Source organism: Misgurnus anguillicaudatus, chromosome 14 (genome assembly GCF_027580225.2).
Source record: "Misgurnus anguillicaudatus chromosome 14, ASM2758022v2, whole genome shotgun sequence".
NCBI classification, from domain to species: Eukaryota; Metazoa; Chordata; class Actinopteri; order Cypriniformes; family Cobitidae; genus Misgurnus; species Misgurnus anguillicaudatus.
Genome location: NC_073350.2, coordinates 19,438,792 through 19,465,974, shown reverse-complemented (window position 1 = coordinate 19,465,974; position 27,183 = coordinate 19,438,792). Strand labels below are relative to the sequence as shown.

Genomic DNA, 27,183 nt, shown 5'->3' with positions numbered 1-27,183 from the left:
ACCAAATCCATCTCCTGCTGAGATCACATGCAAACGTGTGATCTCTTACATTTAGTCGAGTGCGACTTCTCATGAAGACTAGTAAATCTATGTCGGCCCATTACAGTGTCCATCCACATTTGCCAGTAAGATTTATAAAAGCTCTTCATGGAAAATCAATAGTTTACACCCATTTCTCAAGCTCATTGTGTGTGAGTGTGTTGTATTTGGAGTGGGTCTGTGAGCAGATGGAGGAAAGGCATTACTGCCTGCTTTTACCACACTACTGAAGATCTATTTCACCACAGCAGTGTTATACTGCTTCGAAGGGAAGTGTTATGTGTGTTTGTAAGTGATGGTGGGAAAAGGAGAGGTAGGAAAATGGAAAGAAATTGTTCAGATATGTCTAACAGTAGATTTAGTAACTCATTCACCACGTCATTTTATTTATTAAAATTATTTAATTATTGCTTATATTTATTTTTATGAAATGCGAATAAAGACGCGCAGTGTAAAAAGCCACGCAATATCTACGCCAAATTTTAATTATGTGTGCATATGATACGCCAGTCCTTCCTGTTCATTTAATACAGCACATCTTTTCGTGACATTTCATGAATTGGTTTTTAAATTTTTTGCAAAATTGGAAATTAAAACGTATGTATTGCATGACTTTTCACACTTCGTGCTATTTATAAGCATTTCATGAGAATGTAGTTTCTTAAAGGGACACTCCACTTTTTTTTTAAATATGCTCATTTTCCAGCTCCCCTAGAGTTAAACATTAGATTTTTGGCATAATAATCAAGGACCTTGCTGTCGTAACATGGCTGCAGGAGGCGCAATGATATTACGCTGCGCCTATAAATAGTCCCATGCTATGGAAAATAACCAAGGGGACTATTTTCGTGCAGTGCGTAATATCATTGCACCTGGTGCAACCATGTTACGGCAGCAAAGTCCTTGATTATTACGCCAGAATGAGAGTATAGTTCCTAGCCATATCTGCCTAGAAAATTGCAACTTTTAATTTTCCGTCGGTCTTAGTACACGATGTAACTACAGAAGAGACAAGTTTTAAATAGGAAAAATATTGAAACGCTTTGGTCATTTTTTTGTGTTATGCTAATGGTCTAATCAGATTCAATTGGATTATGCTAAGCTATGCTAAAAGTGCTAGCGCCAGACCCGGAGATCAGCTGAATTGATTCCAAAACGGTAAAAATCAAATGTTTAACTGGAAAATGAGAATATTTAAAAAAGAATTATGTTTCTGATTGGTTCATACTGGTATTGTAATGCATTTTAGAGAATACAGTAGAAAGATGAAAGAGGAGGGGAGGGCTAACAGGGTCCCTGTCATATAGACTTAAATCTATCCTATGAATAATAACCTTAGCTTATTAATAAGTCAAAGCTCATTACTTTACCAAATCTGGGTGTTTCTTGTTTGTTTTTTCTTATTAGTCAGTCCACTTCCTCTAGATTTAACCAAACGCTTTATGAATGTCACCTCAAACGAATTCCCTACAACCCACCCATTCATCTTAGCATTCAAAGGGTTAAAAATAAGCTCCACTCTTCTTATCTTTGTAAACAGGAAGAAAGCCATGTGACTGTGGTGTAAAGCAGCTCGCCAATTTGACTAGGCCTTCAGCTCATTCACACGCTTTTATGCCACTCACATGGTTCCGGTCTCGTCCGTGATTTTCGTCACTTTTTGTCCTCAGTTATTCAGAAGCTAAGTCACATTTGCCCAAAAGCAGCAGTTCAAAGCTTCACTTTGACCCTGAAAACCCACAGAAATGTCAATGAGGAAAAAAAAAGGAAAGGAGCGGCTTTATGAAAGCCCTCTGAATGCTAGACTCCTTTTTGGCTGGATATTAAATTATCATCAACACAGCAATTGACATTAGAGAGAAGTTTGGTGTCAGGCTTTGGACTCCCAAGAGCTTTTTTCATGTCAAGCTGCGGCATCGTTCCTGAACTTCCTCTTACAAGACACAGGATCCACTAGAACTGCAAACCACCATTTATATTTCACAAACCCTTCACCGTGCTTCTCACTTCAGCTGGTTCTGAGAGGAAGTCTTGTCACATTTATGGCTATCTTCAGTTCGGCTGCAGAATTTCACAATGTGCATTGTAAATGAAGTGTAATGCTGTTACATTGCCTACTCACTTCGCTTTTCTTAATAACAGCCATGTGACAGAAAAATAAACCTTACATGGCAGTACACTATAGTGATAAGGGAAGGGTTTAGCTTACTGTAAGTATTTACATGGAAATCAAACCCACAACCTTTAAGATGCTAAAACAATGCTCTACTGTACCAATCAAACTACAGGAACAAATGAAGAGTTCAAAATAAAACTATATTTTTTAACAATCAACTTTTTATGTTTAGGTTCAGTGATTATACTTAAATGGCAATGAAAATGTTATTAGTCAGTACTTCAGTCCTTCCAGAAAAACGCACCGTTTTTTTGTGATTGTTGCGGGCAAAAATCCTTGATCTTACGGCACGTTTTCTTAAAAAATGCGATGGAATATGCAGGATATTTATGCAATTGTATGCAATGAATTTATGAATAAATTTTTCAACTTTCTGCTAAGATATATGGGTGATTCTCACGAAAACTTGGTTTTAAAAATGTCAAGCATGAAAATGTAAAAATTGCTTTAATTTACTTTTTTCCCACCAGACATTGAAAAACAAAGTCTGGAGTAAATGAGAACATTAATTTAAAAAATTTTACTTATCATTTAACACTTTTGTAACATAATTTAAAAAATTAGTCGTAAAAATCTCATTACCGCAACAGTCAGAAAACATCAACACTGACATATTTTCAAAATAACCTGACAAACCTGAAAGAACATAATTTGGAGATTCTGCACATGCATTTAAAATCAAAGTATTATGCTTCTATTAATTAAATTAACATTTAATAAGCATCTGTTGCGGTAATGATAATCAAAATGTCGTGTAAGCATTTTTACAAGACAATATTTCAAATTAACTGTAAAAAAATGATCTTACCTGGTAGCCATCTTGAAGTAACTGGTCCATGTGCTTGGTCACTCAAAATCAAACTTTATTAAAATTCTGTATGTGTGCTTAAACTGTTGTCAAAAAGTGTTGCGGAGGATGAGAACATCAGGCATGGACACATTATTTTCCTAATTTTTCTTCATTATTATTATTATACATGAATATTCAGTAAATATTTTTTCTGTCATCTAAAGTAGTCTAGCAAAACATCCATTTATTTTTTTTCTTAATATTTTTCTGTTAATTTGATTAAATTACAACATAACGCATGTTCAAACACAGCCGGACACATTGCGGTAATGAGAATTTCAGCAGAAAATGAGATAAAATTTCCAATTATAAATTCTTATGTTGAAATCACACATTGTGCAAGGTAGAACACAGTATTGTGTTAATTCTGATGCTTTTTAATGTTACTATATTACACATTTTAAAGCTAAAATCATTAGTGTCGTGGTGTTTCAATGGTTTCGTGAGAATCACCCACATATGACTTTTTGCCTCGAAAATGCAGGGATTATGAAATCATGCAAGACCCGCATATTTTGTGGGCAGAAATCTGCAATTTATGCGGTGAAAGTTCGGCTTATTTTTAAAATAAAAACGTCCCCCGGATAAATATGCGGACTTTGGCTGATTATGCATTGAATCATGCGATCGCATAATCACGTTTTTCTGGAGGGACTGGTACTATTTTCACAAGTGTCACATAAGTCAATACATTGGTATTTGACTCTGTCACTGCAAAACCCTCTGCATGCAAACAAGCTTTTTTGGCAAAAACCTTCACTTCTAAATGATGAGCCTTCCCAATAATAGTTCACAAACATGTCAAAGTAAAATTAATGTCTCGGATAACCTCTGAGCAGTGTGTTCCAGTGTAATCTGATGGTAAAAGTATAGATTGAATTAGATGTGTGTAAGGTTCGCTGGTGCTGACCTCCATTACTAAGAGGGCAGGTGGACGTCCCATCAGTCTGTGAAAGTGACAGCCTCAGGGTGCACAACCTAAGATAGATCAACCTCTGCCCTTATGAAGGATAGCTGTTTAAGGCAGCGTTGAAACTGCCTGCCAAGTGATGGAATATAGGACACAACTAATAATCAAGATCTGCCATATTATCTGTTTTCTTTACTCCCTCACCTCAGTCCTTTACAAATGTTTTTTTCTTTATTCTCAGAGCAAAGAGGTGGGCATCCAGTTGCAGGAGGACATGATGAAGGTCCTCAATGAGCTGTACACGGTAAGACCTAACTCACACTCTCTCTCTCTCTCTCTCTCTCTCTCTCTCTCTCTCTCTCTCTCTCTCTCTCTCTCTCTCTCTCGTTTTGTCTGGTTTTTCTGCATCACCCTGCGGTAGCTCTGAGGAATTAGAGGCTGAACTTCTGCCTCAGTCCAGTGGTTATTTCGGTCTCTTGTGGTTGCAGTCCAATCTCTGTTTTTGAGGCATGGGGTTGGCTATAGTTTATTGCTTTACCTTCTCATTGAAAACATTTTGTTTTTTGCCACGTGTGGCTGTGTTAGATGGCGTGTTTGTGCTGTCTAGTTTGAAACAGATCTTCAGGAAGCATTATATTGCTTCTAAATATTTATGTGCCATGAAAATACAGGCACGTGTAAGTGAGTTGTAAATTATAGTAATTATAGGTGTCAGCAAACAATGAATCTAACATGCTGGTACACTACCTGACTTCTCACTGCCTACCTGAGACTAAAGCAGATAAATTGCTTTTGCAATATTAAAGGGGCCATGGCATGAAAATCTGACTTTTTTCATGTTTAAGTGCTATGATTTGGTCCCCAGTGCTTGTATCAACCTAGAAAATGTGAAAAAGATCAACCCAGTAACTTAGGTTTGGTAAACCATTCTCTACAAGCACATGAAAAAATAGGTAGTTGAAATTTGGCTCTCCTTATGATGTCATAAGGAGTTCCTAATATAATAATACCACCCCTTAATCTGCACTATCCAACCACAGCACTGCCATTTAGTGCAGAGAAAAACACAATTGAGTTTTAATTGCAACAAACCACCATCATTGTGATCAGTGTTTGAATTTCATCAGCTCATTTGCATTTAAAAGGACACACCCAAAACTGCACATTTTTGCACACACCTACAAAGTGGTAATTTTAACATGCTATAATAAATAATTTATATGGTATTTTGAGCTAAAACTTCACATATTTGCTCTGGGGACAACAAAGATTTATTTGACATCTTAAAAAAGTCTTGTGCCATGGCCCCTTTAAAGAAGAGCACTGCAGAGTATGTGGGCTGTCCCAATGCTAATGATGCCCTACTAATGGTACCGTATTTTCCGCACTATAAGGCGCACTTAAAAGCCTTTAATTTTCTCAAAAAATGACAGTGCGCCTTATAATCCAGAGCGCCTTATATATGGATCAAAACTCCGGGTCAATGTCAAAATGTTCTGGGCCGGCTCGCAAGGACGCTTCTCGGCGGCCGGCTCGCGCGAGGACGCTTCTCGGCGGCCGGCTCGCGCGAGGACGCTTCTCGGCGGCCGGCTCGCGCGCTTCCGCGGGTATCAGACTGTTTCATTTACAACGTGTTTACTGAAATATTCCCTTCCACGTTTGGGAGAAGAGTGAGCAAGGCTGGGAGATATTGTTAATATGCACATCAACGTTTGAACAACGTCAACATGGTGAACTGAGTTTTTAGAAGGCTTAATAAAGTTTGACTTTATCTGACATTCCCATTAGCACACCTCCATCTAGTGGATGCATAACGCAAACCCAGTCAAACGTTTGACTGCAGTATCTTTCATTCTATGCGCCTTATAACCCGGTGCGCCCTATATATTAAAAAAAATCTAAAATAGGCCATTAATTGAAGGTGCGCCTTATAATCCGGTGCGCCTTATAGTGCGGAAAATACGGTAATTAAATGCACTAGCTGTGGGTCAGATGTGCAGACCACTGTTCCTCCCATTAAATAGTTTTCATCAGACCTACTTACTTGAATTTAATATACAAAATAATACAATACTTACGAAAATTTAATATAAATATGTATATTCATAACAAATATGACATTATATTTACAAGTGATTAAAGGTGCTCTAAGCGAATTCACACGTTTTAGACCATAACATTTTTTTTGTTACATACAGCAAACATCTCTATCTGCTTGCTGCCTGCCCACTGATTAAACTGTAAAAAACGCGATCTCTGTAGACAGCCCAGGCTCCACAAACCGCAATAAAAACACAGTGGCCAAACCTAGCACCACGAAATAAAACAAAGTGTTTCAGCCAATAAACGACAAGAAGGATTTGGTGGTGGGGGCTGGGCGTGTTCATGATAGGACAGAAGGGAGGGGGAGGAGTTAGCTACGCTCTGTTTGTTTGAAAACAGTTCAAACATCAACCGCCCCACTACGATGCCGGTTAGTAGACACACCCCTTACTGCTGACTGGCTACAAGTGTGTTTTGGTCCTCGGCCCAACTTCTTTTTCCAAAGTGTTTTTCAAAAATCATGCACCCCGCCTTTAATGAAATTTTATTCGATTAAAGAATCAGTTCAAGCAATTAAAAATATTTACCATTATGACAATTTTTACCTTCGTTGTCGTATAATTAATTTTTGGATATTGTTAAAGGCGGAGTCCACGATGTTTGAAAAACGCGTTGGGAAAGGAGACGGGCCGACTACCAAAACACACTTATAGCCAATCAAATCAAATCAAACGCCGGGTTGCGTATGTGTGGGGCGGGTCTATCAACAGAAGGTCCGGATTCTATTGGGGTAGGGGCGTGTTTGTTTAGGTGATTTCAAATATCAACACTGGCTTTCAAACATCATGGACTCCGCCTTTAAGACCTCTGAGGCCACAATGACAGATTTTTTTATGTCTGCGGCACGCTAATACTAAAAGAAGTAATTGCCTGATGTATGTTAAGTTCCTTACAGTGAACCCTTTCAATGCTTGCATTCTAGAAATAAACCTTTAATAGCAGTTAACCTCTGTTTTAACCCTCAGTGACAGTATGATTACTGTTTTATAGACTTTTCCAGGTTTCCGCACCACCGCAGTGACCCGTAGTCCCAGCACTGCCGAAATTAGCAACATTTCATGGAAAACTCGTGGCTAATTCAGTATATCCATAGTCGTGTTATTATCCGGCTGTAAATATCATTGCTTTCTGATACACGACACAGTGTTGCATGTGACCTTTATGCCTTTAATTAGTGGCACACCACTCGCAGTGAAATAATCCTAATGATTTTAGCCTTTTATTTCTATTGGGGAAGAAATGAAATTAGAAATGCATTTGCAATTCGGCACATATTTCTGTATTGCAATGCTCGCTCTTGTGGGGGAGAATGAAATAGTCTGGGGTTTTTAGGGTGGGGTTTTGCATCTCGTGGTGGGAGGAGGTCTTGTGACACTAGCTTGCTTTGAATGGTGAGTGGATTCCCCCCATATGCATGCACACATGGTCGTCTAGGAGATGACAGCCTGTTTCAATAGCCCATAAAAGCATGCAAATCCTTTAATTAAAGAGTCAAGCATGATAAAAATAAACCGGGCGCCATTTTTGGTGACATCTGCACTTTTTATAAATGGAAAGCTGAGGGTAAATTTCTCCGCTCTTGTCTCAGGCCTGTCAAACAATATGATCTCTGGCATTGTTCCTCAAGATCTCAGCAAACTGTAAAATTATTAAAGGGATAGCTCACCAAAAAATGAAAATTCAGTCATCATTTACTCACCTTCAAACCTGTATGAGTTTCTGAATAAAAAGAAGATATTTTGATAAATGATTGTAAGCACTTAGTTGATGGTACCCATTGACTTTAATAGTATTTGTTTTTGCTACTATGGAATTCAATGGGTACAGTCAACTGTGTGCTTACCATCATTTATCAAAATATATATTTTTTTGTGTTTAACAGAGTAAAGAAACTCATACAGGTTTAGAACAACACAAGGGTGAGTAAATGATGACATTATTTTCATTTTTGGGTGAACTATGCCATTGATTCCATCATGGAGGTTGACAGCCTAATGAAAGCCAAGAGATACGAGTCCATTCCTTTCATCTGTCGTATAGACGGGGACTGATAGTTCGGTTTCTTCTCTTCGGTCTTGGCGGGGAGTTAGATTGCAAACACGAGTGATAGCACTTTTCCTCCGAGATGGAGTTTGAATGAGATTCTTCCTTCATTCCCATTTCCAATTGTAGCATCTGCTGAATACAACTATCCAACTTGGTGGCATCTTCCATTCTGGCAACAAGTAGCTAAAGTCTGGAGTCACACTGGGCTTCGATGTATATTCTCTGTTTCATATTTTTAATGGGGTCATGCTGTAAATTTTATATAATGTTTTTTTCCCTAAGGCCCTAAGTTTTGTAATTTTTCTTAATGATTTTCTACTATTTCCACAACCCCTAGCACATAAAGTCTGTTTTTTATGGCTGTGCCTTTAAAGTCCCCATAAAATCAAAATGGAAGTTTTATGGCTTTTACTATGAATATATTAGCCTTAAGGATATCTATGAACTACTGTGCTCCAAAACATTGACAAAATTTGCATTTAGAAGACATAAGCATTCAAAATTTACAATTTGCCACTTCCGCCATTACCGAGCAACACTTTTTATGACATCATTCTGCACTTAAGCTTCTCATCAGATTCCTGGCTGTGAGTTAAACTAAACACTATTGACAATTTAAAAGGGAGAGCCACTCAAAATCCCACTCTAACTTCCTGTTTTAATGACACTTGCGTTAACACATCGAAGAAAGTTGCACAGGGCACTTTAGATTTGCTTTGCATGTGAAATGAGATACAGCTTTTTTATGCCTATACATAGGCTACTAACATGACTTTGTATAGACGGTTTCATCGGACGCACGTGGCTGACGCGATGCACGTCTGGATCCGAACTTTACTTAGTTTTTTTTAATGGTCTGACTAGTTGCTAAACTGATCTCTCGAACAAATGCCTCGTCGAAAATAACAAATGTTCTGGTTTCCTAGTAGGGCTGCACGATTAATCGAAAAAGAATCAGGATCTCGATTCATACATATATGCGATCCTCATTTTAAATGACGGCGATTCACTTGCATATACAGTATTTCCCTGTATTCAGATTCTGCGTTTACGTGTTCACGTATTTACATTACAATCCAAGAATATCAGTCAAACTTGCTAACACACACTCATACAGGGTAAAACCAAACCCTATTCATTCACCAATCAGACCCGATCGTTTCTCTCCTCTCTCTCATCTTATTTGCGCTGTGACGTATAACAAGGCGGCAGACCTAAACACAGTCGTTTACTTGGTGGATCTGGAGCGGCAATTTTCACAAAAAAGAGAGGATAAACAAGCATCACTGTGGAAAATCCTGGTGGTGATGGAGAAAGTGAAGATGCAACAACATTGGTTCCGAAAGAAGGCAAGGAAATTATTTACCTCAGGACCTTTCTAAATCGGAAGGCTGGAACCTCCGGAGGTCGCATATGCAGGCTGTATACGTCATCGTTCATTTGAGTTAACGGAGCATTACATTCGCAAGTCATAAACATACTTCAACAATTTATTATTAACTAAAAATATTAGTCATCTTTATAACGTTAATTGTTAATATTCTGAAATTATGATGCGCATCTTAGAAATGCGACCTCCAGAGAGGCTGCAGCCTTCAGATTCCCCATTAAAAAGGGTTTTTAGCATGAGGGGAACATTGTTACATGTCTGCGTTTCTCTCTGATGCCTCAAAATGTTGATCGTTTAGTCTTTTAAAGTTTTAACGTTAGTGTTTTTAAAGTTTTAAGGTTGGCCAGTTTGATAGTACAAAAATCACAGGTGCAATTTAACAGCTAACAAATTTTAAATTACTCTAAATTTAAATGGGTCTAAAATAAGAAAAAGAGACTTTTATGACACGTTATTATAACTGAAAGTCCTGTAGCACATTTTTTTTAGTTAAGTGCATAATAAATGTTTTTGTAAAAAAAGAGAATCGGGTGAGAGAATCGGGATCTCAATTCCAATGGAAAAAATCGTGATTCACATTTTAGCTTGAATCGTGCAGCCCTATTTCCTAGGTAATCTATGTGTTGTTTTTTTGCTTGTTATATAAATAAACTACGTTTAAAGAACTTTGTTGATATTTATTCTTAGCAGAAGTTACGTGCGGACCACGACAGCTGCTTGTTTATGTTGTTACTGCTGAAACCGTCTATACAGTAATGCAATGTTTTGTTGTCTTTTATTTTATAAATATAATTTTCTGAAGTTAAATTATTAAATTATATGTCATCAAATACACTGTAAAAAATGCTGTGTTGTTTCAACTGAGGGGCAACCTTCCAATCTCTCTGATAAAGCCCAATACGGAGGTGACTTAAATTGCAATTCATCGACTGGCCGCTAGAGGCTGGCTACAAAAGGGAGTCAATTCCCATAGACCTCCATGTTAAAATGCCCAACTTTACAGCAGAAAATAATGTGGTACAAAAAGTGTTTTTGGTCTATATAGCTAAGTTTGCACTTCATGACAACTGTGAGGGGGGTGAATTTGTTTGTAACTCATCCGTTTAAGTTATATTAAGCCTTAAAGTTCTGCATAACTAAGGGCGTGGCCATTTGAGTGACGGGTGAACTGGAATCAAGCAACCAGCCACCTCAGCTTCACTCACATCCCGCCTCTTTACCCATTTTCGGTTATGCGTGGTGACGTACGGCCAAGATGGCGCTGACAGGCACCGCCTACTTTGAGCTTCATAAAAGCTCTTCACAAAGCTATGGATGACGTCACAGACATTACGTTCATATTTTTTTACAATCTATGGTTTTAACCCATGGTTGGGTGGGTCAGATATTGATTAACCCAACTGCTCTTTTAAATTAACCTACAAGATTCTAGGTTCGTTTTTACCCAACCAATGGATTTGTCCGTATTTAACCCAGTCATGGGATAGAGTGTAAATACTGTTGTCTGGTTTGCAGTTTACCCAGTGCAATGTGTATCTTCCAGTTTTTCTTCTCCTGTAATGTGAACTAATGGTATAAAGCTCGCCGTAGGTTTGATTGGTCTAGGTAATCTAATTTTCCTCAGTAATCGGCCTTACTGGAACGGTAGCCCTCATTATGGAAACCCATGGTGTAACAGCCATACATTTCCCTCTCCCCCTCCCCAAACAAATTGAGCTAGAAAGGAAAATCTGTTTTGCCCGGCATGCCTGTGAGTATAAGCGATTTGTGCAAATGATTGTGGAGCATAGCAATTTCTTTGAGTGCTTAGGAGTCATTTGTATTGCGAATAACGTGCGCAACTGAGGCAAAGAGGTCACAGGTTCAACTGTTTTCTTGATTCAGCCCTGTTTTTGCCTGTAACCTATCTCTGCCAGGGGTCTTTATGAGTATGATCACCTGTATAGATTCTTAAGTACTTTAAACAAACCAGTTAGACACGTCACCACAGTTTAAAGCATTGCTGAAAAATACTCATACGTCAAATGTAATTATGCTTTCTGAATGAATAACAATCATGCAGCTTTAATTGTTTTTATTGCCATTATGTTTCTCTGTCCGTCCAGATGTATGCCATATCTATTTGCATTAAGCCACCATAAATGAGTAGCTGCCACTTTAAAGGAAAACACCACAGTTTTAATATTTTACTATGTTCTTGCATCAACTTAGATGAATTAATACCTACCTATCTTTTTTCAATGCGTGCACTCCTAATCTTTGTACAGCGTTTCTTGAATGTGTTAGCATTTAGCCTAGCACCATTTATTCCTATGGCTCCAAACAAAAGTTTTATTTTGTGCCACCATACTTACTTGTGTAACTACTCATGTAACTCATGTAACAGTGTTTGGTGGCTTATAAATTCATCCCTGTTTGGAGCCATAGGAATGAATGGGGCTAGGCTAAAGGCTAACACATTCACGATGCGCTGTACAAAGATTAAAAGTGCACGCATTGAAAAAAGATAGGTATGTATTAATTTGTCTAAGTTGAGGTACATATAAAATATTAAAAAACTGTTGTTTTCCTTTAAAGGACAAGCTCGGTATTTTACACTTAAAGCCCTGTTTTCAGATAGTTTATGATTAAATAAAACGGTTTTAACTGAAATTTCGACACATGCGGCTGCCCCGAGAATTTTCGGGTGTTTCTTGTATCAGCTCCCAACTCTACAATGGGTTTATAGGTGCACTGGAACAATCCTTTCTAAAATGCATTAAACTTTTGTTTACAAAGACGTGAAACTCACCGAGTGGTCAGGGGTGTTCACTGATATGCTCACACAAAAATCACTGCAAAATACGCACTCCAACAGTTTTTATCCTAAGTTTTTGCCAACTCCGTTGACTTGTATTAGATGTGCTGTGAGGTACGGTATTACTCCGCGCCGGGAACGTTGTTTGTATTCTTGCAATTGGCAAAGGTGGATTATCGCCACCACCTGGACTGGAGTGTTTATTATTCAAGCTCTCAACGGAAGAATGTACGGGTGTGACGCGTTTGGAAAAATAGGTCCACAAGTTAACAACGAATGCTAAAACACATGTTGGAAAGCATCTTTTGCAGCGACTCTCTGTGTGAGCACATCAGCTAACACCCCTGACCACTCGGTGAGTTTCACGTCTTTGTAAACGAAAGTTTAATGCATTTTAGAAAGGATTGTTCCAGTGCAACTATACACACATTGTAGAGGTGAGAGGTGATACAAGAAACACCAGAAAATTCTCGGGGCAGCCGCATATGTCGAAATTTTAAGTCAAAACCGTTTTATTTCATCATAAACAATCTGAAAACAGGGCTTTAAGTGTAAAATACTGAACTTGTCCTTTAAAAAAAAAAAGTACAGAAATCTGATGAAAAAAGAAAAACCCAAAATCTGTATATGTTTTTCGCTGTTTAGCTACACTTAAATACCCTAAATATAGTTAAGTCTGATATTCAATAAAAGTATAAGTCAGAAGAAGTCAGATTTTGGTTGCCTAACAAAGTCTTCAAGCACATACAGTCTAGGGGTGGGAATCGCTTGGACCCTCATGAATCGATTCAGAAACGATTCTTAGGGTCCCGATTCGATTCAGAATCGATTCTTGACGTACTAATTTGCATATCTGTGACGTCAGTACGTCACATTTGCTATCAAAGCCAGGTTAATGTTTGCGCTTTTGCTACTAGTCTCTGAACTGTCATATACTGTACTTTAATGCAACAAAGAGATAAATAATGTCATTCTTATATGTCCTGTTTCTGTTGTTAGACATTAAAACCAGTAAAAATAGTAATTAAACGTGACATATTAATTCTATATGTTAACCGGAATTAACTTCCACGAACTGACTAACGTTAAGCGTCTAATCATCATCATTATACACAGTGATTGGCAGTATTACTGTATTTATATAATGCAGCGCACCCAGCGACTAAATAACAAACGATGTGCATATTTTTACAGAAGTATATTCATGTTATATCTAAACAGTCAGCGGATGGTTTTGGGCAGGGGTGTCCAATACGTCGATCGCAAAGGCAATGCTGGTAGATCACACATAACTGCTGCTCCACGCGCGAAATTGTCATTATGGTCTTTTAGAGTAATTGTGAAACACGCAGGTCTTTTTGAGTTGCTGCGCCTTATGTCTCAAATGTGTTTTGCCAGGCCATTGCAGCTCAGTCGTTTTTTAACTTCCACAATTAACAAGGATGCGCATTCTTGTCTCACGCAGGAGTTGATCCACGCGCACGGTGTCTGTGTGTGTGTGAGCGAGCAAACGAGAGAGGGAGAGAGGCAGCGTAGCGCTGATTTGTATGCTTCTGATACTGTTGTAATTTTCTAGTTTGTTTTACTAAACCGCATCTCCGCTATTTTAAGGAGTACTCAACATGTACTCAAGGATTTAAAAAAAAAAAAACTCCTCAAAAAGAATAGAGATATATGCAGTATAGTCCTACAAGCATTTAAAGTGTTCTTTCTCTTCTACTCTTGTAAGCTCCGCTTGGTGCTCGTGCAGTGCGCGCTCTCTTAAGTTGTCCGTGTCCGTGTGCATCACCGCTCCCCCAGTTGAGTTCCGCCTTTTGGTTCTGATAACGTCGCGTTATTATTTTGTAAAATAACATAAGAATCGATTCTTGACATTTGTGAATCGATTCAGAATCGGCCCACGTCCGAATCGCGATTCATCTAAGAATCGATTTTTTGTCCCACCCCTAATACAGTCAACTTCAACCACATTTACCCTCTTCCTCCTCGCTCCACAGGTGATGAAGACCTATCACATGTACAACATGGACAGCATCAATGCGGAGACCAAACTGAAGGACGCAGAAAAACAGGAGGAGAAGCAGATGAGCCGCAACGTCCGGCACGAGGACAGACAGACCCCTCGCTCACCTGACTCCATAACCAACATCAAGATGGAGGAGAAACATGTGCGCCGCAGCTCTGTCAAGAAGATCGAGAAGATGAAGGAGAAGGTGAGAATGAGGAAGGAAGCAGAAAGGATCAAAGAGTTGAAACTGAGAAAGTGTAATATGAGGCCTATTGATGGCAATTGACAAATAAATCATTAAGAGGATAGTTTACCCAAAAATAAAATGAGGTCATTATTTACTCATCCTTAAGCCTGTATACATTTGTTTTGCTGAACAAACACATCAGGGGCACCATTTACTTCCATAGTATTATTTTTTCTATTATATGAAAGTCAATGGTGCCCCTGATCTGTTTGATTACAAACATTTTTCAAAAGATATTTCTTTGTGTTCAGCAGAACAATGTAATTTACTCAGGGTAGGTAAAGGTGAACTATCCCTTTAACAAAACAAGCCTCTCCATTTTAAACCACACCAATTATTGAGTGTATCAGTGGGATAAGGAAAGAGTTAATAAAATAAGAGATCAGAGAGGTGGAGAGTTTCTTGAACAGTTCAGACAGAAAATTTGGAGGAAAGGTGAACGTGGGCAGAAGAGGAATGAACAGATGGGAGAGATTTCAGGGAATGGAGAAGGTATTTGAACAGGAGTTGAGAGAGAGAGAGAAGCGGAGAGCAGTAAGGTGGTGAGAGCTACAGACCATGTCGATATTGCCAGATGGTGCTGAGGCCTTGAGGGTCCCAAACCTGATCCTGCACAACGTTAATGGCCTGTTGATATTTACCATAGCTGTTAAAGGAAAACACCACCGTTTTTCATTATTTTATGATGTTCTACTTCAACTTAGACGAATTAATACATAACTAGCTTTTTCCAATGCGTAAACTTAATCTTTGTACAGCGCGTCGTGAATGTGTTAGCATTTAGCCTAGCCCCATTCATTCCTTGGGGTCCAGGCGAGATGAATTTGGACGCCGCCAGACACTTCCGTGTTTTCCTGTTTAAAGAATGTTACATGATTAGTTACACGAGTAAGTATGGTGGCACAAAATAAAACGTGAGAACTATATTGTATTGCAGAAGAGCACTAAGTTTGCAGCATTTCAACCTCGGGCGCAGTAATATTGACAGGTTTGAGCGAAAGGGGGAGTAGTCAGGAGTGATGATGTTACTACTTATGTAACAGTGTAACTCATTTATCTCTCCCAAAGTCGTTCTAACCACCAACCCCAAGCAACGATAGAAAAAAAGAGAAAACAATACATAACATGACACGAAAAGAAAGTCGTGCTACGGACACAAAAAACTATTTTATTGAAATGTATTTTATTGAAATTTAAGTGACATGGGCAGCGCGTTTGCCGCGAAAACACGCACTATTCGCCTCAAACGCGTCTTCGCCCAAGTTGAAAATATTCAACTCGAACGAAAAATTCCCATGACATGAAGTTAAATCCCGCGATTAATCTATAGCGAGTAACGTGATGCCCTGCTATTGGTGTGTACGTAGCATTACATTCTCCTGTAGGTGCATGCGTGACCTACGCGTACAATGTAAAAATTTAGCTTTCTCTGATGACAAAAATTACGTAACATGCACTGTATGCGGAACGCATGCGCATTGCATCTCAAGAGCTACATATTACACCAGACGCGAGTTTAACTTTTTCCGCAAGTAGATTACATCCAAAGTCAATGCAAAGATGTGATCAGATGCGTCCTCGCGTGGGGCGATGCAAATTACGTGATATGGACATAGCGTTTGGCGCGAAAACGCGCTATTCGCCTCAAACGTGTCTTCCCCAAAGTTGAAAATATTCAACTAGACCGAAAAATTTGCATGACACGAAGTTAAATCCCGCGAGTAATCTAGAGCGAGTAACACGATGTCCCATGTTTGGTGTGTACGTAGCATTACATTCTCTTGTAGATGCATGCGTGACATACACATACAATGTAAAAATGTTGCTTTCTCTGATGACAAAAATTACATCATATGCACTGTATGCGGAACGCATGCGCATTGCATCACAAGAGCTACATATTACACCAGATGCGAGTTTAACGATTTGCGCGAGTAGATTACATCCAAAGTCAATGCAAAGACGCGATCAGACGCGTCCTCGTGTGGGTCGATGCAAATTACGTGATATGGGGGGCGCGTTTGCTGCGAAAACACGCGCTATTCGCCTCAAACACGTCTTTGCCCAAATTGAAAATATTCAACTTGAGCGAAAAATTTGCATGACATAAAGTTAAATCTCGCGAGTAATCTAGAGCGAGTAACACGATGCCCCGCGTTTGGTGTGTACATAGCATTACATTCTCTTGTAGATGCATGCGTGACATACACATACAATGTAAAAATGTTGCTTTCTCTGATGACAAAAATTACATCATATGCACTGTATGCGGAACGCATGCGCATTGCATCACAAGAGCTACATATTACACCAGATGCGAGTTTAACGATTTGCGCGAGTAGATTACATCCAAAGTCAATGCAAAGACGCGATCAGACGCGTCCTCGTGTGGGTCGATGCAAATTACGTGATATGGGGGGCGCGATTGCTGCGAAAACACAAGCTATTTGCCTGAAACACATCTTTGCGCAAATTGAAAATATTCAACTTGAGCGAAAAATTTGCATGACATAAAGTTAAATCTCGCGAGTAATCTAGAGCGAGTAACACGATGCCCCGCGTTTGGTGTGTACATAGCATTACATTCTCTTGTAGATGCATGCGTGACATACACATACAATGTAAAAATGTTGCTTTCTCTGATGACAAAAATTACATCACATGCACTGTATGCGGAACGCATGCGCATTGCTTCACAAGAGCTACATATTACACCAGACACGAGTTTAACGCTTTGCGCGAGTAGATTACATCCAAAGTCAATGCAAAGACACAATCTGACGTGTCCTCGCGCGGGACGATGCGAATGACGCGATATGGGCAGCGCGTTTGCTGCGAAAACACGTGCTATTCCCCTCAAACGCGTCTTCGCCCAACTTGAAAATATTCAACTCGAGCGAAAAATTTGCATGACACGTAAATCCCGCGAGTAATCTAGAACGAGTAACACGATGCCTCGCGTTTCGTGTGTACGTAGCATTACATTCTCTTGTAGATGCATGCGTGACATACACATACAATGTAAAAATGTTGCTTTCTCTGATGACAAAAATTAGGTCACATGTACTGTATGCAGACCTTCGCGTACGTGTAAAAATGGGCCATACTTCAGCCTTGAGTGTGCATTGTCACTACACGAGAAAAGCGTGTAAAATATAAATTACAAGTGTTCATTCTTGTTGTGTCTTATTAATATAATGATCTGACAGTCATATTCCTCAAATTCAAATTCAGCAGATTCCAGCAGTGCGCAATTTGACACGTTGGTAGTAAAATTCAGAGCACTCGACAGCAGTTTAAACAATGAATCAAAATGCATGTGTCAGTCAGAACAGTACACACTGTGTTGAGAACGTCAGTAAATGATGTAAGTAGATGACATAAGGTCAGGGTGCACGCATTAGCATGTCTGGGTCAGATACTGTTGTCAATTCCTGTCTTTGTCCTTCTGGAGACCTCTGGTTACCATCTCTGTCCAGTACCGCCAGTTGACAGAATGACTGATGTGTTCGTCACTGGGTTGTTCCACCAAGGCCATCTCTGTTTCCACAAGGCCGACAGCAGCTCGTATATGTGGGATTTACTAGAGAGAACTTGTGGTCATTTCGTGCTGCCCATTGACTGAGAGAAACTTGTGGTGTTTATGTTGTGGTCGCAACTCTGTAAAGCAGGGGCTTGAAGAAGCTAAACCATGTGCTCATCCATGCTAAGTTCATAATAGAGGTTTTAGCTTTAATTCAAAGTTTGTCTCTTTGTCTGTCTTCATCGTGGTCTTATTTTCTATTCTCAGCGACAGGCCAAGTACACTGAGAACAAGCTGAAAGCCATCAAGGCCAGGAATGAGTATCTTCTGGCTCTGGAGGCCACCAACAGTTGTGTCTTCAAATACTACATCCACGATTTGTCCGACCTCATAGATGTAAGTCCACCTTTATCACACCAATATACTTTACCTTAAAAGAGGCATCGGTTTTACTTGCTCTGAAACCGAATGGGTCACTTATAAGGCTTCCTGATGTTAGGAAGCTGACACAGAAGTCAGCTGCTTGTGTTGGCAAGGAACTTAATGGGATTTTGTACAGGGCATGTGTGCTTCTGTTATACTGCCATAAAGGAATGTATTAGATACTATTTTTGTATTCCTACCTAAGATCCTTTTCATGTTTCATTTCTGCTTTAATCAAATTTCTTCATATTTTTACTTACTGAGAAACTGCTATTTTAGATATTTTCATGGTTATTATTTCACTTCATAATTTACTTAGATCAACTCAATATGAGTCAAGCTTAAGGCAGTGGTTCTCAAACTGGGGGTGGACCCCCCAGTTTTATGACATTTTATAAAATACATTAATTTGTCACAAATTATTTGTAATAAAAAAAAATGATACTATCCAAACGGAACTACATTTTATCATTTAATATGTTTTGTTTAATGCATTGTCCAGCAGTAGGGTGGTCCTTATTTTTCAACTTCTAAAAGTTCATGCTCTCACCCCACCAGTATGTTTGAATAAATAAATATTTTTTTCAATATTTATTCATATTTAGAGGTTCCTCAAGAAGTTTAACACATTTGCGTATTATGTGATACTTTGTGCTAGCATGTATAATTTTTTAATAATATACTTATGGCAGCAATGGACTTTTTTGACCATGCTTCATGCAATTAAAACTCCTGTTTTAGTTATGTCTTTCAAAGCAAGAAAGCTTCAATGTGAATGAAGCACAATAGACAATATACACTGAAACAATGGCTGAAGCAACACGAAGCAAGTCCGCTATATGGTTACTCGGATCAGAAGAAACTGAAATAACTGGAACAAAGTTACCCTCCAAGTAGAACATTTTATGTGCGTTTTTTAATTGGTACAGTTTTTGCAAAAGTATGTGATTTCGGAAATATTCAAAGGCTTTGAGCAACCTCTAGATATTGTAGGAATGATTCAAAATGTGCCACAATGTGTTTTTATTGATATCCTAACACATTTAGGGGGTTTGAACATTTAAAGGTGCAGTCTGTAAATTTTAGGGGCAACTAGTGGTGAGGTTGCGAATTGCAACCAACTGCTCAGTCAACCGTTCACCGAAATGCATAGAGAAGCTACGGTAGCACCACAGACAACTTAGTAAAAAAAGTTTGTCCATTAAGGCCTGTTGTAGAAACATGGCGGCACAAAATGGCGACTTCTATGTAAGGGGACCCGTGGTGTATGTAGATAAAAACTCATTCTAAGGCAATAAAAACATAACGGTTCATTATGAAAGGTCTTATTACACCCCTGGTAATATATTTTTGTATTTTATATTGCATTTCTGTCAAGAGACAGAACTTCTAAAAGTTACACAATGCACCTTAAAAATAATAATAATAATAGACCCATTATAAAGACCACCCTATCCAGCAGTGTCCTACATATTTTTCTTACTATGTAATAATATCATGTGACAATAGGGAGTGTGCTGTCTTTTCAGGCTTGTTTTTTTCAAGTCTGACCCTGCAGGTATACCTGCAAAAGCCCCCTGGGTGAGCTCCGTCAGACGGCCCATCCTATCATAACAGTGCACCTACAAAGTGGTTATATTACCCTCATTTGCGGCCCACACAGGAGAGCCTCTGTGGCTGTGAATACAAATGATGGATTAACTTTGTGCAGTCTTTCATTTAAAGCAATCAGAGCATGGAAGTGAAACTGTCAAACCACATGCATGTTAATAGAAAGGTGGGCGAGTTGGTTTCCTCCCTAAGGAGATTTGGGTGTGTTCTGTGTGTTTTGATTGGGTGGCCCTGTTCATAAAAATAATAAGCTGCTTTCATTTTGAATTTACAAAAGTACAGAACCCTCAGGGGTATTTGAATATTAAAGACACAATATTGTAAGGCCTTTGCATTAAATTTCCACTGTATGTAAATTATCTCAAATGTTCCGACAAGGTTTAAATCCATAGAGATTTGCAATTTCAACCAGTGTAAAGTCTCTTAGAGTTGAAAAATGTTCATCTTTGGGTGAAACGCTCAGCTTGTCAATAGTCCCTTTCACATATACAGTCTTTACTGGTAATTTACTGGTAAATTGCAGTTAACAGGTCATGTGTGAACCTAACCTTTAGTGTTGCCAATTTACCAGTAAGAGAGGTTGTAAGATTACCAGTAATTTACCGGTAAGCGTTATGTGTTAAAAAATATAGATTACCGGCATTTGACGGACGACATCAGACTGTGCTGACAGCTTCGGGCCAATCATAAAGTTTTGATACAGATGACGCGTTTACCCCCGCACTGTTTACAGACGTTTCCACACACACGCTGCTTAAAAGTCGATCACACCTGAAGTTAACGTCCACATTTCTTCACCAAATTTGTTTAAAACAGCTTACCATCTATTTGCCGAATTGCCGACATCCTTAGCACGCCCTCTGTAAAGCCTAATGTGCAAACAGTACTGTTGTTTAAGACGCAGGTTTTGTTTGACATCGCCTGATGCAATGCGGTTTGGTCACGAGCAACTTCGTGACCGTCAGCGTTTGCTACAGATGTGAAAACAACAAAATACAGGTCGTGGATATGAAGTCATAACCTGGCATTGTTTACAAATTTAACACTGAGCTTGCCGCACGCCACAGGTAACTTTCGCTTTCTTACAGAGTTTACCGTTATTTTGATACAGATGTGTGAATGATGTCTTACTGGTAAAAAGACGGAACGTCACTGCGTGTGTGAACATCACATTTTTGTATTTACTGGTAAATTCATTCTGGTAAATTCCTGGTAATTTACCGAAATTACTGTGTGAAAGAGGCTAATGTCACTTTTCACTCAGTCGTCCAATCACACTGAAGGACGGGTGGGACAAATACCACAGCAACCAACCATACAAGGACTGATAAAAAACAGAAGTATAATGGAAACCAAAGCTCTTAGCTGAAAAAACACTGGTAAGCGCCTACAGTTGGTGTACCCCTGGCATTTTCAGCCAAGTTTAAACCCTTTGGTGTATAATATACCCCCTTATTGTTTTGCGACCTCTAGCTGCGAAAATTACATGGTGTGCTATGGTGGGGTCACACCCAAGCTCAGAATCAACAAATTCTTAAACTTTCTCGTTTGATTTTAGGATCAAATCTACTGAATTATGTATTAGGGTACAATATGGCACCTTATGTTTTTGAATCAATAGCCCAAAATACCAATCCAATTCTTGTTTGATTTCCCTCTCTCAGTGCTGTGACCTGGGCTACCATGCCAGCTTAAACCGTGCACTGCGTACCTACCTCTCAGCCGAGTTTAACGTGGAGACTTCCAAACATGGCGGCCTGGAAACCATTGAGAATGCTGCGGAGAACCTGGAGGCCAACGCCGACAAACAGAAGCTCATGGAAACCTACAACAACGTCTTCTGCCCTCCGATGCGCTTCGATTTCCAGTCTCACATGGGAGATATGGTCAGTTTAGTTTGTGTGTCGGTTATGATTATGACAGATTTTGGCAATTATTTTCATGCCCCAAGCGATGTACCAACAGCAGAGCCAAATTCCTGGGAAACATTTACACAAGCGAAGGCTGCTGTACCGGTGGCAAAACTAGTTATAATGCTTTTGTATTTTGATAGCATTAGTAAATACGTTCTTCTAGTAGTGTTACACAATCAATATTGTCTCTCAGAATATGTGTCGTGCTGTTACTTGTACTGCATGTGTTGAGACTCTTGCAACCAACTCAAGTGGAGCGAATCATTTCTCAATCTGATGTCAAGGGTAGTTTTGTATTGTATTGACATTGTGTCCTTAAACACCCCGTGCCACCAGCAGCAGAAGTTTCCCGACTTCTGTTATAGACTATATAGTTGTAATTAAACACATAGCTATCGCACTAAAATCTTATGAGATTTGTATTTAAAGCTTGAAAGCAAAAACATTTTCTTATCTAAGAAATCAATCAAGTTATTATCTGCAATGTTGTACTTAGTGCAGCAGTTTGTTTTTTGTTTCTTCGCAGTTTTTCTAGCTAAACCGCTTTGCATCAGTGGCTCAGATTTTTGTATGTGTGTGATGAAGCGAGCAGCTGAGTTTCTCCAGTGCATATGTGCCCCGTTGTGCGTTCACCCCTGAGGGAGAGGGTGGACCACAGTGAGCCAGATGTTCTTCAGCTGTCAGGGGCAAAAGAGAGAGAGACGGGGGGCGTATAGAGGCTAGTTTAGGTCATGCTATTTTCTCCTGTCTATCTCTTTTTTTTTATTCACATAGAGCACATGAGGACATGATCTTTGTGATTGCTGCAGGAGTATGTAGGTCAAATTCTCCTTTGTTAAAGATCTCAAGGTCTCCTATCTTTTTGCGCACAGGTGGGACACATGTGTGCCCAGCAGCCCGTGCAGGTAGAGCTGATCCAGAGATGCCAACAGCTACAGTCCAGATTGTCCACACTGACAATAGAGAATGAAGAGGTGGGATACACATAAATCAAACACAGCCATTAACATAATGTCACAATAACTTACAAACATGCATATTTGCATATCGTACATGCCTGTATATTAAGTATACAAATTGCAACTCGCAGTTTTATAAGCAATGGTCTATTCTACAATAAGTTTGTATGCCGTATTTGGTCTAAACATCTGTCATTTTAAATATTTTCCATTCATTTCACCCAAAACTTTATTATAGACATACTTTTGACAAATTGACAAAACACACTACATGCAAATTTGGTTTATTTTGTTCACATCAAATCAAGACAGAATAAGAGTGAACAGATTCACTGTATAATCATTCATGTCTTCTTTAAATATAAGCCCTGCACATTTCCATTAAATTGTTCATAAAAAAACATCTGCTTAATATATCTGTTGGTTGCAGTATTGCCAACATGCCTGGATAGTTAAAGCTCATGTTGTTCCTCCATGCTCTCTCCAGGTAAAAAAGACCATGGAGGCCACTCTACAAACCATCCAGGACATGGTGAACATTGAGGACTTCGATGTGACCGACTGCTTTCACCACAGTAACTCAATGGAGTCGGTCAAGTCCACCGTATCTGAATCTTTCATGAGCAAACCCAGCCTGGCCAAGAGACGAGCCAATCAGCAGGAGACCGAGCAGTTTTACTTCACGGTAAATGAGATGAAGAGAGTTTAACGGGGTCAGAGAGTTGGTGTGAGTGGATGAAGAAATGTCGAAGTATTGGGTGCAATTGGAGAGATTAGAGATTGAATGTTTGAGATACAGCTTAATGTCCTTTCTTCTCACTCAAAGGCTTCTTGAAAGGCTCTGATATAGAAGACGGCAATTAGAGGAAATTGCAGGGCTGCCGCGATTGACTGCTGTTCATTGATCTGTGCTTGTTTGTTGACGCCTGAAACAGCATTACATGTTGTAGTTCTCGAAAATAACATCACAGGAGTCCTATAGACAGAAAACCTACATAGTTAGTGGTGCTTGCTTAGGTAGGGAGTCAAGTAAACTTTAAAAAAAGGCACTTTATGTTCCTGGATAATGCACTCAGTCAACCATAAACATAAAATCTGGACACTTCATGTACTCAACGTAGTGCTGGGCGATAATTTGATAACGATAATTTTACCGATAGAAATTTTCCCGATAAAACTATAACGACAGTTCGAAAAGCGATCGATAATGTTTACGCACTGTGCGTAATGTTGCGCAAGCACTTCCGGATGCAGCACACGCTTTTGGATTACAATCACGGGCCATTTCTCAATGTCAAGAATACTTCCTTGGCAAGATTAGTCCTTACAAGTCACCTCCTTCAGAGGCTAGGCGAGGATCCTCTTAAGCATTCGGAGAACATGTAAATGGAAAAGGCTAGCAAGTGCACTTCATTGAAAGGTGTGCTTTCCCGCGATGCGCGCATAGGATTGTGGGTGATTTCAGCTCGCGAAGGATACACATTTGCATCCTTTCCTGTATATGGGGTATTTCTCAAATGAAGGACTCAGTCCTTGGCTGAAATTCAGAGGATCCTCAACATCGGAACAGTCCTTCGACGGATGTCGATGACGTAGCATCCTCGAAATTCTGGCTTCCGAGGATCCTTCCTTGACATTGAGAAACGGCTACAGTGTCAATTAGACTTGAAGGAGTGGAGTAAGATGAGGCAAGTTATTCATTTATTATATGGCCCTGATTTTCGCGATGTGGTTAACGCGGACGGAATCACGGAATCCAAATGCGCGTAACATTTTCCTTTTGTGTAATGTTGGATGCGCAAACAGGGTTAGTCAAAGCCCAGAACACAGCAGACAAAATAGGTACAGTATATTTATACAGTAAAAGTATATTTACAGGACATTCACTGAGGAAAAACAGCGGATCCACCACTGCAGTGAATATACTGTACGAGTGTGTGCTCCCACAGCAACGTGACGCTCTTTACATCCATTTATCAGCGTGTATAGCTCGTATACTGTATGTAAAACACACGCGTGATCACTTCACCAAGTTTTCTTTCTTGTTTAAGTGAACATAAACAGCTGGATGTTACTCAGTATATTAAAACTTAAAACAGTCTGTCTTTGGTCTTAAAGTGACAGTAGCCGCCCGCTTTCTGTGTCAGAAATTTGTTGATTTCATAGCAAATATATTTACATTTAATACAGATGCCTGAACATTAAAACAAGAGTTTAGTATTTGTATTTAACATGTTCTGAATAAAAAGTAGTTTAAAACCATTACTAACTGTCTGGTTTTTACCATTTTCATTCAGGAGCAAAAATCTGCCTTTAAATTTGACAGGAATAAAGATTTGTTATTTATCATGATAATTATCGATATCGACTAATATGGAAAACATTTTCTTAGCAAGCACCCTTCACAGGGTAAAATTTAATAATCATGGTAGGTAAAAATGCATTCGGTCTTTTGTGATTTTAAGTTGCATACACTAGATAATTATAGCTCCTGTATAGCTGAGTTGTAGAGCATTGCATTAGCAGCACAAAAGGTCACGGGTCCGAATCCAGGGAACGCATGATAAAAATGTATACATTGTAATGCACTGTAAGTCACTTTGGATAAAGCGTCTGCCAAATGCATTAATGTAAATATAATCAGTAGTATATGTTGCAAGGCTGACAGAAGATATATTTACATTCTCTCTCTGGGCCGATATTAGATGATCAATGAAAGCACAGACATCTATTGATTTGCTGAAGGATGTTTTAGTCTGTCTGAAGTTGTGCAGGCATTCATGCTTCTTATAACCTGCTGCATTTTTCCCTCTCCATATTCTTTTTCTGTTGAACTCTGTAAATACTTTCCATTGCCGTTTCTCTCCTTTGCCAAAAGCATCGGTGCATGGCTTCATGCCTCGGCCGCTCTTTCTGTCTGCATCACTGTTCTGCTGGTATGGCTGTGATATATGATGGATGAAATTGTGAGCATCTGTCTGCTCAGCTCTCTTATTCCCTCTGAAGTTCAGGTTTCTCCCCATCCATCTCTTGACCCTCTAACTGTTTGTCTGCTGTCAGGTTTCCATCAGGTCAGGGTTCCCGCCCCCAAAGAGCCATAAGCTATCAGAGTGCATAGATCCAGGGTCGCCTTTTGCTCCGGTGAATATGAAGACATTTAAGATGTATAGTCTCGACACAACACAGCAAATTGAAAGGGGCGGAGGAAAGATTTTCTTGACACAAAGCAAAGATTAATTGTGTCCAAGCTAAATTTCTAATATGCAGTGTGTGTTCGTGTTTCAGATAGCTTGTTGTGCTTGACATTTTATTTTCTCTGTTTCACGAAACTGAAGGAGTTTCTTGAAGGCAGGAACCTTATCACCAAGCTACAGGCTAAACATGATCTGATCCAGAAGACTCTAGGAGAAAGTAAGTTATCTTACTGTGGAGTGACTTGTGGCATGTTTGTGGGCTTACTTACAAAATTGTCCACAGACGTTACCTGGGAAAATCTCAAAAGACATCACTTAAAGGGATAGTTCACCCAAAAATGTAATTTCTGTCATAATTTTCTCACTCTTGAGTTGTTACAAACCCGCATACTTTTTTTGTTCTGATAAACACTTTGAGAAATGTTTGTAACCAAACTATTCAGTGACCCCATTTAGTTTCATAGTACTTTATTAGTTTTTCCTACTGGGTGATTCTCACGAAAACTTGGTTTTAAAAATGTCAAGCATGAAAATGTAAAAATTGCTTAAATTTACTTTTTTTCCCACCAGACATTGAAAAACAAAGTCTGGAGTAAATGGGAACATTAATTTAAAAACTTTTACTTATCATTTAAGACTTTTTGTAACATAATTTAAATATTAGTCCTAAAAAATCTCATTACCGCAACAGTCAGAAAACATCAACACTGACATATTTTCAAAATGACATGACAAACCTGAAAGAACATAATTTGGAGATTCTGCACATGCATTTAAAAAGTATTATGCTTCTATTAATTAAATTAACATTTAATAAGCATCTGTTGCGGTAATGATAATCAAAATGTCGTGTAAGCATTCTGACAAGACAATATTTCAAATTAACTGTAAAAAAATGATCTTACCTGGTAGCCATCTTGAAGTAACTGGTCCATGTGCTTGGTCACTCAAAATCAAACTTTATTAAAATTCTGTATGTTTGCTTAAACTGTTC

General features: G+C 39.0%; 1 protein-coding gene across 4 annotated transcripts in view; it reads left to right on the top strand.

Moving 5' to 3' along the window:
- srgap2 (SLIT-ROBO Rho GTPase activating protein 2) overlaps positions 1-27,183 on the top strand; it is a 132,872-nt gene that overhangs the window by 79,345 nt on the left and 26,344 nt on the right. For all 4 annotated transcript variants that reach the window (XM_055184781.2, XM_055184779.2, XM_055184782.2 and 1 more), the window contains 7 exons: positions 4,217-4,279; positions 14,309-14,524; positions 18,357-18,485; positions 21,788-22,009; positions 22,909-23,010; positions 23,483-23,680; positions 26,322-26,406. In XM_055184781.2, coding sequence (XP_055040756.1) covers positions 4,217-4,279; positions 14,309-14,524; positions 18,357-18,485; positions 21,788-22,009; positions 22,909-23,010; positions 23,483-23,680; positions 26,322-26,406 — 1,015 coding nt within the window. The remainder of the gene's footprint in view (positions 1-4,216; positions 4,280-14,308; positions 14,525-18,356; positions 18,486-21,787; positions 22,010-22,908; positions 23,011-23,482; positions 23,681-26,321; positions 26,407-27,183) is intronic.